Here is a 20,106-nt window from a genome sequence, read left to right as displayed (position 1 = left end):
GGGGCGGGGCGGCCGGCTGCCCCCGGACGCCGAGCCCGACTCCGCAGCCCCCCGGCCGCCCCTGCGGGCCCGCACCGACCCCCGCACGGCAGCAGAGGCGTCCCGGAGCCCCTGGCGCCGCCGGCACCGCGATGGCTGAGGACTCCCGAGACCAGCGCTTCCTCTACATGATCTCCTGCTTCAGGCCGCGGCTGAAGCAGTTCATCCGGGTGCCGCCGGTGCTGGACCGGCTCCCCTCGCCGCCAGCTATATGAACCCCAGCCTCAGCCAGCTGCCCTCACCTGCCCAGGAGGCTGACCATGACCTCTGCGTGCACTTGGTGCAGCTGCTTCACAGCACACTGGTGGACAGAATGCAGACCATGCAAGTGGCCGAGCAGTGCCTGCAGATGGGCATCTTCCAGGAAGAGGACCTGGATAGGGTAAGTGGCCCGCCCTCCGGGCCCGGCGCCAGGCAGTGCCATAAGATGCCCACCACTCCCCAGGTGCTGTGGGGTAGATAGGAGGCCACACCTAGAAATGGCCTTGTAAGGGCAAAACTGAAAAGGCGGTACCTAAATTCGGGGAGAAACGAGGAATGGTGCTCCAAGTAAGCCAATGAATCCTGTTGGCTCTGGGCCAGCAGGTGGGATGCCAGCTAAGAGCCAGGGAAAGAGAAGAGCCCACAAAGAAGAGAGACTAACACAGTGTCTAATTGGATGGAGTATGGCTGGCTTTACTTTTACATTTTGTCACAGACCTTAGGCTCAGAAGGTCACTAAGTGTCCTCTGCACCCTGAACCATGCCAGGAAGTAGAGATGGCCTAGAAAGTCATAGAGAGTTAAAATGAAGCAAGACTTCCCTTTCTTGCCATAAGTTTACTAAGGATTATCATGCTTCATGGCAGTGAAGACAAGTAGAAATACCAGTTGGACAGGAAAGATCAAGTGTTAACTTTTGATGAAAACACTTGCCAGTGTTTACTCCATTTCACTAAGAATTACTCTGAAACACTGCTAGAAGAATAAATTAAAACAATACTTGCCATAGCAATAAGGATAAAACTGGCAAACTAAGGGTGGCATTTGCACTCTTGAGATTTTGCATCCACTTTTTAGGCAGTTTAATGCTCCATCTGAGGTAAATGACAGTCACATACATAATTTCTTCTGGTGACTGACAGGTAGCAATTAGGGCTAGCTGAACCCTAAGGTGTGGAACCAAGCATGGTAGCACAGCAGGCACAGGCAAGGGCCTTTTAGGGGGTTACCAGCTCCATTCCCTGGTAATGGGTCCCCATGTCTCCTCGGCTCACCTTTTTGCTGCTGGGTATTTCCATCAGCCTTTGCAGTCCTGCCACTTTTCACTCCTAGGCTTTCACTCCTAGGCTTTCTTAATGCACTTCTATATTCCTTTTTGTTTACCTCCCCCTACTTCCACTTCCAATGCACTTCCTCTTAGAGTTCAGTCTTAGGGGTTTCCCAGTGCTGTGCCTTCCTGTTTTCTTTTGATGGGTGATTCTTAAGTCTTGAGAAAATTGTCCTTGAGGACTGAACAGCTGGCTGTGCTTTTAGGATGGTCACTTTATTCCTCAAGTGATAACACATCAAGTTCTGCTCATGACAGCCTTGGGACACTTTCATAGCTTCTTCGAGGGCAACGACCACTTTCTAGAGGCTTAGCTATTGTGTCTTTAAGTGGGAATTCAGATGATGAAGTCAGAGTTTAAGGGAAAAGTTCCATTTTATGTATAAGCTCATGTGACAAATTAAGTCTGAGCTCTGATAAACTGTATGACATTACTTCTCCTTAAGCAAGGTTGGCTATTCCCTAAACCAGTGTGGACATCAATTATTACTCCACAATAATAATGATTATACTGGTTGTTACTATAACGATTGTCCAGTAGTACCAGTCTCTCCAGTTAAACTTCAGGTCTCTGGAGTTTTAAATATCCTACCCAAAACCATATGGGATAAGCATGAGGTTGGATAAAAATGCAGTTAAGTGTCTTCTGATGGGTGGCAGGTCCACTTTGTATCTTTATTTTGAAGTATATCTTAACAATGACAGGGAAATGCTTTTGTACCTATCCTATTCTTACTAACTTCCCAGAACCATTTCAGAAGACTGTCTCAGGGTTGTTGTGTTGGGTTTTTTTATTTTCACCAGATCCAGACTGTTACTGACAATCGTGGTAACAGAGATGGTGCAAGGGAGCTATTGAGCAGAATAGTGCAGAAGAAAGATTGGTTCTCTCCATTTTTGACTGCTCTGCGTGAAACCCAACACGGACACCTTGCAGATGATTTAAGTGGAAATACAAGAGGTAATCATCTTATTTTGCTAGTACTAATGTGTGGGTTTTTTATATCTCTTTTTTTTTACTGTTACTTAGGCCAATTCAGGGTTCTCACCATATTGATTTTACCATGACATTGAGATGAATTCTTTGATTTGTCTGGGCATGTCAAAATGAAGTTATATAAGAGCTTATTCAGTGGTTTCTTAAACACTAAAAACCCATAGTAAGCAATATCAGAATTGCAGAAATATATATGTAGCTATAATTAAATGGAATCCTTACCAGTGGTTTTCAAAGTGATGTTTTTATAATCATTAATTTGAACAAGCAGAACAAACCTTATCTAGATTTCTTTTTCAACAGAAGGATTAGTGTTTCCTTTATAGAATGTTTTACAAATATATGCAGCATTTAAAAGTATACTGCAGTATGTCTCCCTGGGGATAAGTAATACATAAGTCTTAAGACTTTGTATAAAATTTACTATAAATAATATAATAAACTACTAATGAGATTATTTACAGAAATGGTACTAAAAGAATTGTAGTTCTTAGTTTCTGCTTCTTATTTCTGTAAATTGATTATGACATTGTAAAACTATCCCAGTGCTCCCCTGGATTCTAAAATATGAAACAGGAAGCAGCCCTCTAATACTCTATCCCTCATTTTTTACTGGGCACCCCATAATGATTTATAAGGTTTTTGAGAATAAAGTTCATTAACAGATTTCTCAGATAGCAGCTTCAGCCTTCTTGCTTGAGGAGCTCAGCAGAACTATGTCTACGTTTAGTTGATAGAAAACACTAAGAAGAGGTTTATTTGGTACCTTGGAAGGAGAGTGGTGATACATTTTATCACTCCAGATTGATCCCAAATTCTGTGCTACAGTAGAATACAGTGCCTCCACATAGAAATCGAGAACTTTATAAAAATAAATCCTCAAATACATTAAATTTATTAATTTATTTCATTTCTAATGGCAGAGTAATTGAGTTCCAAATCTAGAACACACTGGAATGCCGTGTGACACAGGTTTTGTAAAAAATGTTTAACTTACTGAATATCTTTTCTTTTTTTTTTTTTCCCTTGGAGCATACATAGTTCTACATGAGTCTAATAAAAATAATAGAGAAATCAAAGAGAAATTATTTCCATATTTGATATAAGACAAAACAAGTGGAAGGAGGGAAAACATTTAGTGAAAGCTCTCTCAGGTTTTCTGTGTTGTGGGCAAGTGTTGAAGTCCTGCTGTTAAGGTACAACCGTTTATGAACTCATGGGACCAATGGAATTGAGAAGGTAAGAAATGTGCTCTAGTCCACAAGTTCATTTTTCAGATTTTTATAGTGACTGCAAATATTTGAGATTTATAACCAATATGTATTAAAACATAAAAATTCCAAACTATAATGTTTAAGTCAAGATCAAGATCATATGTTATGCTTTTATGTGCATGATGAATACAGGTTAGTTCTTTGGTTTGTGTTCTCCGTGCTAAATTAAATTAAATGTTTTATGGTGATGTGGATTTTTTCTTTCTTTTCTAGGAACAGAAAATGGACAAAATGGCATGAAGAACAGTACAAATGAAGAGGCAGAAGCTACAAGCCAACCAGGATATGCTGTTGTGGAGGATTTGAAACAGCAAGAACATGTGAATGGTAATTTCAGCAGTGAAAACAGTGTATTGGAAACATCTATTGGAGAGAATTCTGTCATTTCAGGTACATCCACTAACTGATACTTTGTGCAGGAACTAGTTAAACTTTAATAACTTTAAGTAACTGAGGGAACATTCTTGTTGCGTTAGATCCCATCTTGCTGAAAAATCCAGGCACATATGGTCCTGTTGAGGGGAAGGGAGTTAACAGAAAAAGGAAATTTTGATTGTTTGGAAGCAGTAAATTCCAATTCTTCCAATGAATTAACAGCAGTTGCAATTTTAAGGGTCAGAGCTACAAATCTGTTAAATTCAAATAGTTGTTGTAGGACAAGATTATGTTGCTGTACCTGAACTGATTACTTGAAAGGTAAGAGCTGGTTCAGAAACCCATTTTCTAGCACACTACAGAATGGCTGATTAGGAAGTGGCTGAAAATCTGTAGCACATGATGTGCAGCCTTCATGTAGACATTTTCTGTACCTTGTTGTAGTGATGTGTTATCTTCTATGGGCTGCTTGATTGAGCAACATTGATGATCTTCCTTTCCTCTTAAATAGCACTTCCAACAACTTTGTATATTATTTTTTTTAATGTACTGTATGAAGAAATTAGTAATTTTCACACGTTTTAAATATTGTTAATTAAAAATATTACTATTACTAAACAAATATTTTATTTCACACCTATTCATGGTAGTTTTATACCATCCAGTGAAAACATTAGGTTTACACTGACAACTCCTCCCAGTGTTGACAAAGTTTAAATCAAGAGGAATGTTTCTGTACCACTATAACTGCAGCTGTATTACCTGTATTTTTCTAGAAGGCTGTTAAACCTATATTGGAAAATATTTTTGGTTTGTATAAGTCCTTTAATGCTGTCCAGCAAGCAAATTTTCTGTTTATTTTAAGGATTTCTATTTACATCACATCAAACAACCTTTATCACTTACTTCACATTCTCAGAAGTACATTTTTAGTACAATTTTTTTAAATTATTGTAGTCTATTGTTCATATAAATCCTATTTTAAAAACAAGCCTGGAGAGTTGGTTATGAGGAACAGCAATTACCAGCAACAGCTCCCAGACATAGCTGGAAAACAATGGTTCAACCATATGCTGTATGATTAAGGAACCTTTCTTGTATGCTACAAGTTCAGATGGAGCTCAAACAATGTCTACAACTGAGATAAATCCTGCCTGAAATTATTTTAGTGGGATTACTCAGCCGAAGGAGTAAAGCAGCTGTTTGCTCTTTTTTTTTTTTTTTTTAATCAAACATGAATAAATAAATTTTTAAAAAATTGGCATTGAAAACAGCAGCCTTTCAGTGTGCAACAGTAGTAGCCTGTTTCTCATTTAACATGATATTAACAGCATCTCACAATGTGTTGTAACAGGTAGTGAATTAGTGACTACAGCTAAAATATAAACTTGGTTTTCCTGGATTAGAACGTAATTTGGCAGAATAAAGTAGAGGTGCCAAATATTTAATGGTGATTCAGGATGGATCAGACTGTGTTATCCTCTGTCTTAGGATCCTTTCAGAGCAAGGCTAAGGTTCTTAATTGTAGCCTCACTAAGAGCAGGTTTTCGTTGCTGTTGGCCTGGTCTTTTACCTCACTCTTGTCAGGTTGAGGGTTACAGATCTATTAGCTGTTAACTGACCTGCCACATGCTGATTCTAGCCTGAAAACGATGGTTTCCTCAGCAGTGAACTGTACTGAAATTAATAGGCAGTGGGCAGTAGCAGTTTGTGCAGTTGAGCAGATCTGTTCAGTGAAAAGGTTCTAGCATTGTACGTCCTGCATGAATTTTGGTAGTTGGGCTCAGATTGACTTCAGTCTGGTGCGCACTCTGTTCCTGCAAGTGGCTGGACAGATCTCATCTAGGAGTTAATTTCTTCTGATCCAAACTGGCTCTGTGACATGAACCAAAGTAGTGTAAGTAGAAACAATTGACAGATTCACTGTAAAATGCATTTCTGAGTTGAACTAAACCAGCAATGCAGATGTAATGTTGCAAGAGCTTCCGGGAGACAGCGCTGCATGAAGATGGCTGAGAGGAACTGGCTCACATTCAGCCATCTTGAAGTGCAGTTAGCTTTGATCTCTACGCACTTGTACCCACAGACTTAATTGTACTTTTTTGTACTTAATTGTACTTTTTTAATTGTCTTTTTCCGTTTCCATCCTTTCTCATGATCTCCTAAGACTTTATTTTCAGACCAGGCAGCTGAGAATACAACTGGAGCCCATATCCTACTTCCAAGTAGGCTGGGAACACACCCAAGTTGCAATTTGATGTCATCAAGTGTTGTCAGTTTTGCAAATACACAACCACCATTCCTTCAGGTATTGAGGAGGACAAATTTCAAAGAGGAAGAAACTGTCTCAAGTCACTTGAAGTTACTGCAGTTCGTACTGTATTTAAAGGGTCTTCTTACCCTTTTAGTGGAGGAGATGGGACAGAGGGAGTCAAAACGTATGAGGGCTCTATGGTCTTAAAGAGAACAGAAGTAGATAATTTAGCCTAGCAGAGAACCAGACAGAAATTGTGCATGCAGAAAGACAGTAAAGCACACCAAAAGCAGTAAAGTTTGCAAGGTCTGAAGTGAAACATTTGAGTTAAGGCTACAGTTACCTGTCTAAACAACTCTTCAAATAAACAACAGCTGTGCTTTTCAAGGCCTGTTTCATTTAAAAAAAAAAAAAAAAAAGGAAAGTTGATTGGAACAAATACTTACACTGTAATTGACTGGAGATTTCAGGAATATCTTACAAAATGACCCTTAATGCTTCAGATCTAAACTGCTCATTAATTTGAAAGTAGGACCGGTTCTAATAGCCTGTTTATATTTCTGTCCTTCATTTGATTTTCTGATGTTTGAAACTTCTTATATGCTATAATGTAACACAGAACAGGAAATAAATAATTTTTTAATTAATATTGTATAGATACGTTGCTTTTTATGACTTTCCATTGTCTTTATACTTACTTACTAGCCAGTGCAAAGTGACTGAAAATCTCTCTGGGAATAGGCTGCAATACAATGTGCAAGTAGCAGTGTAAGGGAAGACTAGTGAAAGTGGTAAAAAGAGCTGTTAGAATATCTGCTTGTCCTGCAGATGGTGATAATTCAAGTTGGATCAGATTCTGAGGTCTGCATGGAGTGAATGATGAAAGCTGTAGGACAGCAAGACAGATGTTTGCATCGCTTGTCATAGTTATGTTAGAAAAACTAAAAATAAAGACGTAACTACCTGAATCCTAGTGGTAGCTAAGGAAACTTCATTTCAGTTGTCTGTTTTCCTGTGAAATAGCAATTTTGTTACTGTTATTTATTTACTTTTCAAGGACAGCAAAACTTGGATATAGGAAAGTCAAAGCTTCATATTTTTACTTAATGCAAAATAGGTTTAATTTCCAGATTAAACTGAAAATTACCCAGATTTTGTAGTGTGTATTTCATTCTAAGACACTGTATCTTCTGTTTAATTGTAAACTCTCACAGCATCTGTTTAGATTTATGCATTAGTAGTTAGGGACAATATGAATATGGACATGATGGGACATTGACTGGAAGAAACTATTAAAAACTTGATAGGACACAACTTCATTAGATAATTATGCATAACTTGATAGGACATTAGCTAATTAAGCAAAATGTAGGTCAGTGCTATTATTCTGACAGCTTCCTATGCAAACTGGGCTCAGTTGCAAAGTGTTGCAGTAGGATGACAGTGGCGGGTGAGTGAGGCTGTTCACAGTAGATTTTTCCAGAAGAACTATGTGTCTGTTTAGATGTTTAAAGGGCTGAGTTTTGCAAAATCTAGCTGTAGAAGTTAATGCACTTGTGACTAAAAAAAATATCAGTGTAATACATTGAACGCCCAGCAGAGGGAGAGCTTAACATTAGAATATCTACGGTAAACAATATGCTTTTGCTGTTTATATTTGTGTAGCAAATACACTATGTACTACCTTTGTTTGTGTTTTTCATTTAGAGTCAGATGTCTCCATAGGAAATGAAAGTGTCAACAACTTGAATGAAAACCTGGGACAGAGCTGCACAACCAGTGATTCAGGTATGTTTCCCTTCTACTGTTGAGCAATGGCAAAATAAGCTATGGCAGGTGAGCACTCTGAGAATGGGCTAGAACAAAAATCAGTGGATTTCTTGCACTGTGGAAGCTATTTCACAGTATTTAGACGCCAGACTTCCTCTTATTTTTGTTGGAAAAAAAGATGCCATTTTTATTCCAGCCCCAAAAGAGTTGATTTTCTGAGATACTTTGAGTAGGTTTCTAGACATCGTCATCATACAAAGTGGCCAGTGATGCAGAATAATAGAATTGCATATGCTGGAAGGGACTTTCAGAAGTCATCCAGTGCAGTCACATGTACAGATATTCATAAAGCTGCTACATACATGTTCTTTGTTTGCATGCACATGTATGTGGAGGAGCTAGATTGTGTGTGGCCCCTGAATAGGACAGGCGAGAAACAACAGAACATGCTTTAGAGGCATCTGAGGGGCAGGAGAAGCATTTCCAGAGTACCTACAGGATGGTAATGAAGGTCCACTTTGGACTTGCGTAATTTAGTAGCTCTGTATGCAAGATCAACCTAATCAGGTTATTATCTGAAGACCTTTGCAAATCTCACTTTCGAACATGTGTGCAAGTTCTAAATTTAGTTTTAAACTAAATATTGGACTGTGCAGTCAGATATTAACTTCCTCTGTGTATTCTCTGAGCCCCATAAAACACTGCTGTTGGAAAAGACATCCCAAATTATTTTTTTCTTTTTAATCTTAGACCTCAGACAGAACAAATTTGCAGTTCTCCATCACAGCGAACATCCTGCGTTTGCTTACACAGAATTCTAGACAAATCAGTTACCTTTTGGAATCTACCCTTTATAAAGTTTATGCCTTGACTGTGTCTTGTGCAAGGTCTAGAAACTCTCTGGGTACCTTTCAGGCCAGCTCTGCTGAATGAAGCTGGTATTAAATCAATTAAATCAGTGTAAGTGTTGTATGCCTGCAAAGTATTTACTATAAATGTTTTAAAAATAGTTCCAATGTTTCTGAATGTTAAAATCCATGTATTTTGCAAGTATACAGAAAATTCGGGATATCTCAGATGTAAATTGCCACCCTATACCTAGGATTTTAGTCTATGTGTTGCTTACTCTGAAGGATATACTTTTTACTTCTGCGTTATCTGTGGTGACTCATCAGTCACATTGTATTTTTCTCCTCACTGTGTCACATGAAATGTCTGGGCACAGAAACTTCTCTGTTCTGTGGACAGTCTGTCCTGGTTTGAGCCAGGATGAAGCCAATTTCTCTTTTTACTGATCAGTAAAACCAGGACACAGTCCCACTATATCATTTGGTCAAGCTGATACACGCTACTGGAATGTGGCAGCACATACACGTGAATGGCCTGATCCTGTTAAGATTCATGAAAAATCTCCCTTTAAGTAAACTGGCCATTGGCTATGTCCAGTAATCCAGTAAAAAAAAAAACAAAAACAGTTATGTAAAGAAATGCAGAATAGATTATTTTTTTCAGTGTTTACTTGCTATACGTTCTGTTTACATGTGGGCTATAAAAATAACTAGTTTTTTTGGGTTTTTTTTAATATTCATGCATTTTAATCATGCCTAGCAAAGCCAATGAGAGCAACTGTGAGAAAAAAATAAGGAGATGCAGATGGACATTGTGGTAAGAGACCTGGGGGTCCTGGTAGACAGGAGGATGACCATGAGCCAGCAATGTGCCCTTGTGGCCAAGAAGGCCAATGGCATCCTGGGATGCATTAGAAAGGGTGTGGTTAGTAGGTCAAGAGAGGTTCTCCTCCCCCTCTATTCTGCATTGGTGAGGCCACATCTGGAGTATTGTGTCCAGTTCTGGGCCCCTCAGTTCAAAAAGGACAGGGAACTGCTTGAAAGAGTCCAGCGCAGAGCTACAAAGATGATTAAGGGGGTGGAACATCTCCCTTATGAGGAAAGGCTGAGGGAGTTGGGTCTCTTTAGCTTGGAGAAAAGGAGACTGAGGGGTGACCTCATCAATGTTTACAAATATGTAAGGGATGAGTGTCAGGGGGACAGAGTTAGGCTTTTCTCAGTGATGACCAGTGATAGGACAAGGGGTAATGGGTGTAAATTGGAGCATAGGAGGTTCAAGGTGAATATCCGAAAAAAAATTTTTTACTTTATGAGTGACAGAGCACTGGAACAGACTGCCCAGGGAGGTTGTGGAGTCTCCCTCACTGGAGACATTCAAAACCCACCTGGATGAGTTCCTGTGTGATGTACTCTAGGTGACCCTGCTCTGGCAGGGGGGATGGACTAGATGATCTTTCGAGGTCCCTTCCAGCCCCTAAGATTCTATGATTCTATGATTATTTATAGATTTTATAATTTGAAATTTTGCAATATGACTGTTGAATTAACACAGATATTTGGATAGTGTCTTGATGCACAGACATGATTTGGATTGTAATGCAAAGAATCATGTGGATTTAGTCACAGTTTTCTGTGCAAGAATCATTTTACATTTAAAAAAAATTAGGACAATAGAGGAATAATTACCAAGTTTCTTTTAGCCCAGAATAGCAGTACATATGAGGCTTGTATGAAGGTTGACAATTTCCCTAAAGATATACTGTCTACAATGAAAATTCTTTAATGGAATTATATCCTGTGAAAAGATGCCTGCATAAGCCCCTATTTAAACAGGGATGAGGCAGCTCAGTGAGAGCAAAGTTAAATGGTTTTTCAGGCCTGAGCAGTTAATTGAGGATGTTAAAGAACTGAAATTTAACCAAACAGATGGGTGATAAAGTGCTAGTTTCAATATGATTGAACTATTATATTTAGCCAACCAGAAAGCAAACAATGTTCTTCCTCAAAAGAGAGTAGTAGAAGTCAGATAAGTAACAGCAAGTACTCTCAGGTGTGAATTTCCCTGTGATCCAGGTAGCACTGCACTCACACTAAAAGGCAAAACAAGCAAAAAACACTTAAGAATGGCATTCAGATGTTTCCATCAGCAGTATTTTATCAAGCTTCATTACTTTTTGTTAGTTTAATTTTATTTAATGGAATCAGGGACACTAGAAAAATACACTTATTTTGTTTGAAAAGTATCAGTGATAATAAAATCCTCATGATTCTTCATTTTAATGGTATCATTAGGAAATAAAACTGTAGGGTTTTTTTCCTCAACTTTAGTCTAGTAGAATGAATTTGTGCCTTTTCTACACTGTGAATAGTTAATATTTGAAGGCCGATTAAAACCTATCGGTAGGGAAACAAAAAACCAAAAACTCCATTGAAAAAAATCCTTCTGATATTAAAATATGTAAGTTCTGACTTCCTAAATATATGTAAACTCAAGAGACTTGATGTGCTTTATTCTTACTGCATAAAATAACACAACAGCATTTTTCTACTTCTAACTTCTGAACCTGGTTTGTTTCACCTGTGAGCCACGGATCTTAACTCTCTGCCATTGTGTTTCATATGATAGATGGAAGGTTTTGGCCTTCAGGTGGCAAATGTATGTGGCTTTTTAGTGAACAGCTCAATTGCATTATGTACGAGTCAGTCTGGAAGCAGCGCAATCTGCCATGAGTAGGTGTGATGCATTCTGCAGTTAGCTCTATCTTGTATAGGGAATTTAATTTTCTTATCTATTTGATCTTTATACTTTATAACTCCCTTCATAATTTTGAAAGTGGTCCCTATCTCTTTCTTTCTATGACTCCAGCCTTTTTTTTTATCCTCTTCATTTAAAAAGGTAGCTCAGTTGCAACCAAGTAAGTTTCAGTACTGATTAAAGAGAACATCACATAGGATTGGCTGGATTATAAATACTGCAGCTCTGGACACAACTTTTGTTGGTCCCAGTGCTACTGAAGTGTATCATTTGCATTCATACATCATAACAGTTATGTAAACATAAATCAGTGAAGACATTCTGTGGCTTATTCCAAGCAGTTCTGATCCAGAGTTGCACAGGTCCACAAAACAGCTTTGCCTACATTAATATGCTCTGTTTCTAATTATTCAGAAGATGCTTCTGATAGTAAATTAATGTTTTCCCCTTTGATATTTGTTCAGTATTCTGATAAATGTTCTATGCCTTCTGTTTGATACTTACATTTCTTTGTACCCTTAGATGGAGATGAAGTGGAGAGCAGAGCTTCACCTGAGTCCGATCTGATCCTGAGAGATTACCAGATGGAAGTTGCAAAGCCAGCACTGAATGGGGAGAATATTATAATATGTCTCCCTACAGGTAGTGGTAAAACCAGAGTGGCTGTTTATATTACCAAAGATCACTTGGATAAGAAGAAAAGAGCATCAGAGCCTGGAAAAGTTATAGTACTTGTTAATAAGGTATGTTGGTCCATTAAAAAAAAAAAAATCAGTATTTTTCAAACCTCATACATTGTTAATATAGAACTTGTAAGATGAATATAAACACATTGCTTAGCCTCTCCAGAGGTAAGTATGTTTAAAGGCATACATCTCCACTGCACCATCATCATGGTGCAAGCATGATGGATTTTAGTTTACCTCAGTGCAAGTGCAAACTTAGAAGTGCCCTAATAACCACGCTGTTGGAAGAAGCACAATTTCGTGTTAGAATGATTAGAACTAGGATTGTATTTTAAAAAGTAAAAATATATTTCACATTCTGTGTTTGGATTTGGTAATGAAGGCCACCTGAGTCTCACAGTAGTTAGGGAATGTTCTGTTAGATTTTCTGATAAGAATCTGGAATTTTTACAGTTCAATTTAGCACATATAAAGTAATCTTCTGTTGTAATATTAAAATACAGAAATATATTTAAGAATGTTTTTAAAGGAATGAAAAACATCCATATTCTCCTATAAGTATTAAATTTATAGCATGTTACAAGCTCAGTTACAGAGCCAGAGCATGCAAGGTGTATTCATTCTTTCTAAGTCATAGTTAAAGTTCATGAGACAAAAATGGTTTCATAGGAAAAGCTGGAGGGGAAGGATTGGTTTGGGGATTTTTAGTGCTTGGTTTCATTTTCTGTGGTTGTTTTGTTGTGTTTTTTTTTATTCCTACCCTTCAGAGTTATTATTTTTAAAAAGTCTATTTTCACAAAGTGTTGTTAGGTGAGTATTTCTGGCAAACAGGCCTGTATTTTTAATCCTATGCATGTTCTGATTTGAATTCTTTGGGAACTTTTCTTCAGGTACCATTGGTAGAACAGCATTTACGAAAGGAGTTTCATCCATTCCTGAAGCCATGGTATCAGGTTATTGGTTTAAGTGGTGATTCTCAGCTGAAAATATCATTTCCTGCAGTTGTCGAAAAAAATGATGTAATCATCTGTACAGCACAGATCCTTGAGAATTCACTGTTAAATGCAGGAGAAGAAGATGAAGAAGGTGTCCACTTATCAGGCAAGTTTTTAATTCTGAATTTTACATAGCATGGCTAAAAGTATGTCTCTAATCTGGAATACTGCAGAGTAAAAATGTGCCATATTCAGTAGTTAATATTTTTCCAGTTGACTGGTTTTATAAATGTAAGCTGTACTCCGAAAGTCAAAACTAGATCTTAGTTAATGAGCAGGCAGTTTTTCAAGCCAACTTAGACTCATGCAGTTCATTTGTACTAAGTATTTGTTATGCTTCTTGTTTTATCTAACTCAAGAACAACTTTGTGCAAATGCAGGCATACTGGTTCCACTTGACAAGTGTGATAGAACATTGAGTTATATCACATAGAAGCCATAAATAGGATGAGAAAAAAATGTACAAAAAATGTAGTTGGGAGTCTGAGAAGTACATTGGAGCACAAGATAAACACCAGTCTGTTATAAAAAATGTATTCTTAGCATTTTGCTAACATACAGAGATAGGGTTACCTACAACTGTGTCACTCTGAGGTTGGCAGATACAGCGGTCTCCTAGAGCAGATGAAGGAAGTTGAAGAAAGCAAAAGAAAGAAGTCGAGATGAAGTAGAGTTGTTTGCTTAGAACACTGAAGTTGCAGGTATCTATGGAAGATCAGAAATTAAATAGTATTATCTACCAACGACATACAAATTATGGAAGAGCCCATTACTTCAGCTCCAGGATTTGGGCTGCAATGACCCTCCTCTGGGAGATACTAACTTCTCCCTCTATCTGCATGCGGTGAAGTCTTTTTAAGATGGGACAGGGTGCAACTGAGGGGAGAGTTATGATCTTTAAAATATGGAGCTGAGGTAGCAGAAGTACTTGTCTAGATATAACAGAGACAGCAGAGAAACCTGAGGGTTCAGTCTTTGTCTGTCATTGCTGACTGATGCACTGCTTGATCAAAGCTAAGTCCTTATAACTCCTCTTTCGGTGTCTCAGAATTGCCTCTCCTCCTTTTTTTTCCTCTTCATCTAAGTAAATAAACCTTCCCAAATCTGAATCATTTGGGAATGCTGTATAGAGGCACCTGAACATTTCTGCAGCAACTGCTGACCTGATTAGAATTGGGCTGACTCCCAGCCAGCTTGTGTAAGGAAGTGTTGTTTTTGAGTAGGTTTCACACCTTGCAGAGTTTCCTTCATAAGAAACTGAAGTGACCCTGCAAACAGGGCCATGTTTCCTTTCTATTACACCTGTGTTAGTAAGTTCAGCTGGACCAAAGCCAAGCATGCCTGAACAGAGCCAGCTCCATTTTTATGATATGGTTAGCTCACAGCCTGTATAAACCATCCTAATTAGCTATAAGTGGTTTATTCCTTATTTCTGTTCATACTTTTTTTATCTGTCTGCATTACATGTAACATAGAATTCCAGTCTCAGTGAAATGGAGGAGACTCTCAATTGCATTTTACCAAACGTTGCCCCTCTTTATCAAGGGCTGAAGTCACTGTGTGGACTTTCCAAAAGCTGTGTATCACTTGTTTAGTAGAAGCACATCTTTCAGGTTAGGTTCTTCCTGAGAAATGAGAAGAATATGCGTGGCAGAGATAATGGGCAAAATCAAAGAGGGTAATTTCATGCTGGCAAAATAACTGAGAAAATGCCAGCACTGCTTTGGAAATCTCCCAAAATGTAGAAATCTTAGAAATAAATAGAAATTTAGGTTTGAAACAACATCACTTTAATCCAAACTGCCTTCCTGAACCACTTGTGTGAAGACTATCAGATTTACCCAGTGACATGAAGCACTAGTTTGCTTTCCTAACGGTTACCCTTTCAATAAAATTTTCCTTGTTCAGTCTCCACCTTTTTTTTAGGTTCTTCAATGACAAAGTTACATGGTATCTTCTCCAGCGGAAAGGCCACCTAAGAATGTTCTCTCTCTCTTGTTAGTGTCCAACTTCTGCTGCCATTTGTTGCGAACTCTTTTGTAGTGTTGCAACAAGCTGAGAACACTAATGTGTAAACAAGACCATGGAGATTGTCTGGATTTGAAAAAAAAACAAAAAACAAAAACACCAAACAAGAAAAAAGAGAATGTAACTGATCATTTCAGTGATCTGCTATACATTCATTTCTACAAACGGTTGTTGGAGTAAACAATGTTGAATTAAAGAGTTATTGGCCAGCTAGAGGAAGTGTGCGAGGTCCATAAACTAGAACCTTAAAATATTTGCCACTGGCTGTATACGCATATAAAGAGATGTTTTCTATGCTTGCGAGAAATTTAAAACAAACAAAAAATAATCTTAATTTTCCATATCATATAGTACTTTACTTGTTGCATGTAAGTACAATCTGACTAAAAAGCACATAATACCTGTCTGAATCTTCATCAGTTTCCTCTGCTAAAGGGAGATGATTGGTAGTTCTTCCACCATCTGTTTGTTCTTTCTAATGACACATCCATAAAGTAATATAAATCTTTTCATTCAACAGGAATAGGGAGGAAATATCTGTGTTGCTATAAAATGGAAGCATATTTTGATCAGGACAGGCCTTTCTAGAATGTCTGAAGGGCTTCTAACATGTTATGTATCTTCTCATAAACAGAATCTGTTTTTTTCACATACAGTTATGGCTATAAATGATAGGATTGAGTTAAACTATGATACGTTCTTGCCACTTTTGATTAAAATTATCTCCCTGAAGTTGTTTATACCATCAGATTTTGGTTTTGTAAAAACAGAAAAGTGTTTTACATGAAATGGTAGAACTCCATGACACATGAGGACTGCGGTAAAGATTCTAAAGTCTGATTTCCATCCATGCCTTCCTCCAGTGCTACAAATTTCCTAATAGATTATGGCTCAAACAAACTGACAGGTTCTCTTCAACAGTGTCCCTACCTGTAAGAAGATTTAGTCACACAAATGCTACATTTGAAAGAAAACTAACCATTTCAGGGGTGTGTTTTTGGGGTTTTTTTCAGACTTTTCACTCATCATTATCGATGAGTGTCATCACACTCAAAAGGAAGCTGTCTACAACAATATAATGCGACACTACTTAAAAGAAAAAATGAAGAACAGGAAACTGGCAAAAGAAAACAAACCACTGATCCCACAGCCTCAGATTCTGGGACTTACAGCTTCACCTGGTGTAGGAGGTGCAACATCCTATTCAAAAGCTGAAGAACATATTCTGAAAGTAAATAGTCCTCACACTTGCAAACCATCAAAGGAATATTTTCTTGTTCAAGTCAAACTTTCAAAGTCAGCATAAGGTTCCAAATACATAATCTGATATTTTTTTTCCATGTGTACATGGGAGTTCAGCTCACTGGCATTCAGCAAATTGACCCACTACAGATTAATAGAAATCCATGGGCAAATAAAGTTTACTTTACAGGGAAGTAGGGTTACTGAAAAGGCAGGTAAGATTGCCTCACTTGAAATAATTCTAAAGCAAGAAATCCACAAAACAGTGAGGTTTTATAGTTAATAAAAATCTTATTTTGCACTGAAGGATTAGAATTTGCTGTGCATTCCTAAATTCTAGAGACATCCCAATATTTTATATCTGTATTTTTAGAGTGACAATGCTGGGCTTTTTTGTAGATCCAGGAAAGTGAAAAAGTTGGCAGTCAAACCAGTAAAAATATTGCTCTCCATCCTCCCCCCTCTCCCGCAAGGTAGGGAAAAAGGGGGGAAAAAAATGAGAGAAAGGCTTTCTGGGTTGAAAAGTGAAACAAATTAATATTAATTATTAGTGATAGGGGAATATAGATATTTATAAAGGGATGTGCATTAATTTGTTTCACTCCAGAATCTAATATTGCAAAGTATTGATGGTATATTTTCTTTTTCAAAATATCTGTTTTGCACCCTGATCTAAAAGTTTTTTCATGTGTACAAGGATCAGTTCTGGCCTAAACAGTAACTTATTCAGCTTATCCCAAAGCTTTTCAAATATTTGGCCTTTCTTGTGCTGATATTGTCTACATCGTATTTTTGTAGGCAGAAAATAAAATTATATAACACTCAATATCTAAATGAGATGCTCTGCTGTGTTAATTCAGCTTTTACGTGTAATAGCTCATTAAATGTTAGAAAAAATAATGTTTTGTTTTCTCCCAGATCTGTGCCAATCTTGATGCATGTAGAATTATGACTGTTGAAGAGCATGCCTCCCAGCTGAAGAATCAGGTGAAGGAACCATATAAGAAGACTGTGATCGCAGATGACAAAAGAATTGTATGTTTTTTTCAAACAATTCCATGTTATATTGGCCATAAAAATGTGTTGTGTGGTATCAAAAACTTCTGGCTAATGCTCTTCTTATATAGATTTATTGTGGTCCATAGCATTAATCTGAATAAGTGTTTATTTGTCTGCTGCTTTTCTCTGTATGTAAAAGTATCAGTAAATTCAAATAGAACTGCATTTTTACATGGGTGAGTTATATTTTTGAGTTACCTGGCTAAAAGACCTTCTGAACTATAGTCGAAAAGCTTGTATTATGATGAGTGACATTATATTCACTAAAAATTGTTATTTCTCAGTGTAATTTTTGCAATATTCAAAACTATATATTTCCAGAAATTGAAATGCACTTAGCATCCTTACTTGTTTTTTAATTTAAGGTTTAATATTTTTAAAAATTACTCAATGTGGCACTAGCTAATGTTTTTGTTGCCAGAAGGTGCTCGCTTACTTCAGTAATCAATTCATTCCTAGGATCCATTTAGAGAGAAAATTACTGAGATCATGACAGCCATTCAAAACTATTGCCAGCTCTATCCAAAATCTGAGTTTGGAACTCAGCCATACGAACAGTGGGTGATTAAAGAAGAAAGAAAAGGTAACTGCATAGCAAAGATATCCCAGCTTTGGATTTCTTTGGACCATTTTATACAGAGGTATGTTTTTATATATTTTTTGTTCACGTTTAGCTGCAAAAGAAGAAAAACGCAGGGGACGTGTCTGTGCAGAGCACTTGAAGAAATACAATGATGCTCTCCAGATAAATGACACCATCCGAATGGTGGATGCATACAATCACATAAACAACTTCTACAAGGAAGAGAAAAAAAAGAAGACAGTAAGGAGTGATGATGATGATGATGAAGAACCAGCAGTATCAAAACAGGATGAAACAGATACATTTCTAATAGGTTTGTTTCATGGTAAGTTTGAAATACATTGTGATGTTAATATTTGAATTCCACAAATTATGCACTAACGTGATTTGCTTGAGCCCATTAGTTATTACATTGTAGAGATTGCTGTGTCCTTTACTATGACAGTATCTGGATGCCTCAGTTCATACAGTGTGAAATACATTAAACAGCATCATAGTGTGATCGTGTTCCAACTTGTAGTAGAAGTTTGTCAGCTTTAGCCCAAGGGCACTTTCTTTTTGCTGACAGTAAGTAAAAACTGTTCTCTGCTTTTCTTCAGTGAAGTGTCCATGAGGACACTCTGATCATACAATGTGTATTCAGTAGACACTCTTGAGAGGTAAAAATTTGAGCAAAGGGAATACAAAAACAATGAAATTATGGGGTTTTAACCAATCTATTCTAGACAAGTTTGTTTGTCTATATACTAAGAGATGGTAGTGATGACCCTGAGTAAGTTTCAGTTGAGCCCTGGAACCGGCTGCCCAGAGAGGTTGTGGAGTCTCCTTCGCTGGAGACAGTCAAAACCCTCCTGGACAAGTTCCTGTGTGATGTGCTCTGGATGACCCTGCTCTGGAAGGGGGGTTGGACTAGATGATCTTTCGAGGTTCTTTCCAACCCCTAGGATTCTGTGATTCTGTGATTTTAAAGAATAGTTAGTGAGAGAAGTAAAGAAAATAATTAAATTGCAAACGCCAAAGTTTATTGCATTTTTCTTCAGATCATTCACCTTGGAATGAGGGTTGATTCAGTCCTGGACACACTAGTATATTTTTTCCTCTTTTTTTTTGCTTATAGCCTTTATAATGAGGAAGAGGCAGAAAAGATTGCTCCCATTGCCCATGGCTCCTAGACAATGCAAAAGAAAATAGATTTTATTGCAGTGTGTATCCCAACTTCATGTATCTTATGAACTTCAAATTTAGAAAGCTATCATTGAGAAATTCTGGACATGTTAAATAAACTTTTAGACAAATAGATTAGATTAGGAGTCGTCCCTGGTCATGATCCTAGTGCCTGTCTAAGAGAGTCATTCATTTAACATTTCACTGAGTTGTCTTTAAAGCTGCAGCACCACTAACAAAGCTCCCATCCTGGTGTCTATTACACTGTATGCTTCTAGTGAGGATTCCTACCTTATGGAATGTCCCAAGGACAATTTATGTCCAAATTTATAAAAATGTTACCAGCTCTGTGAGCTGTGTATATTAATCTGTTTTCCTTGTAAAACTGTTTCTGTTATTTTAAAACTGTTTTGCAAATATTATAAGCTGTGATTCAACTCTTTAATACAATGCACTTAACTATGTACCACTTCTGGTGTGTAGGCAGAGTTTTTTAATTTGGTTATTCTCACCATGAAAAGCAAAGTGTATCTTTAAAAGTTAATGGTGGTTTATTTTGGTTCGTTAGTGTGTTGCTAATTAATCTAAACTCACTTGAAAAATTATTGTTACACCACGGCTCTTTAAACTGGATGTGAATTAGCCATGCTGGGAGAATTATGAAGAAAGCTGCTCTTTGCTTCCCCCCCCCCCCATTTGTTTTTTTAAACAATTTTTTTTTTTTTTATT

At 37.6% G+C, this 20,106-nt stretch overlaps 1 protein-coding gene across 1 annotated transcript in view; it reads left to right on the top strand.

Annotated features, from left to right (window-relative positions):
* Positions 1-116: 116 nt before the first annotated feature.
* IFIH1 (interferon induced with helicase C domain 1) overlaps positions 117-20,106 on the top strand; it is a 25,034-nt gene continuing 5,044 nt past the window's right edge. Inside the window, 11 exon segments of the mRNA XM_009996288.1 lie at positions 117-231; positions 234-421; positions 2,152-2,308; positions 3,832-4,008; positions 7,955-8,035; positions 12,143-12,363; positions 13,197-13,407; positions 16,343-16,560; positions 17,490-17,606; positions 18,090-18,213; positions 18,305-18,538. Of these exon segments, the coding sequence (XP_009994590.1) occupies positions 132-231; positions 234-421; positions 2,152-2,308; positions 3,832-4,008; positions 7,955-8,035; positions 12,143-12,363; positions 13,197-13,407; positions 16,343-16,560; positions 17,490-17,606; positions 18,090-18,213; positions 18,305-18,538 (1,828 nt within the window). The 5' untranslated portion in view covers positions 117-131.

This window comes from Chaetura pelagica, unplaced genomic scaffold (genome assembly GCF_000747805.2).
Source record: "Chaetura pelagica isolate M959 unplaced genomic scaffold, ChaPel_1.0 scaffold3, whole genome shotgun sequence".
Lineage (NCBI taxonomy): Eukaryota > Metazoa > Chordata > Aves > Apodiformes > Apodidae > Chaetura > Chaetura pelagica.
The sequence above is the reverse complement of the archived record's forward strand: the minus strand, read 5'-3'. Positions and strand labels throughout refer to the sequence as shown.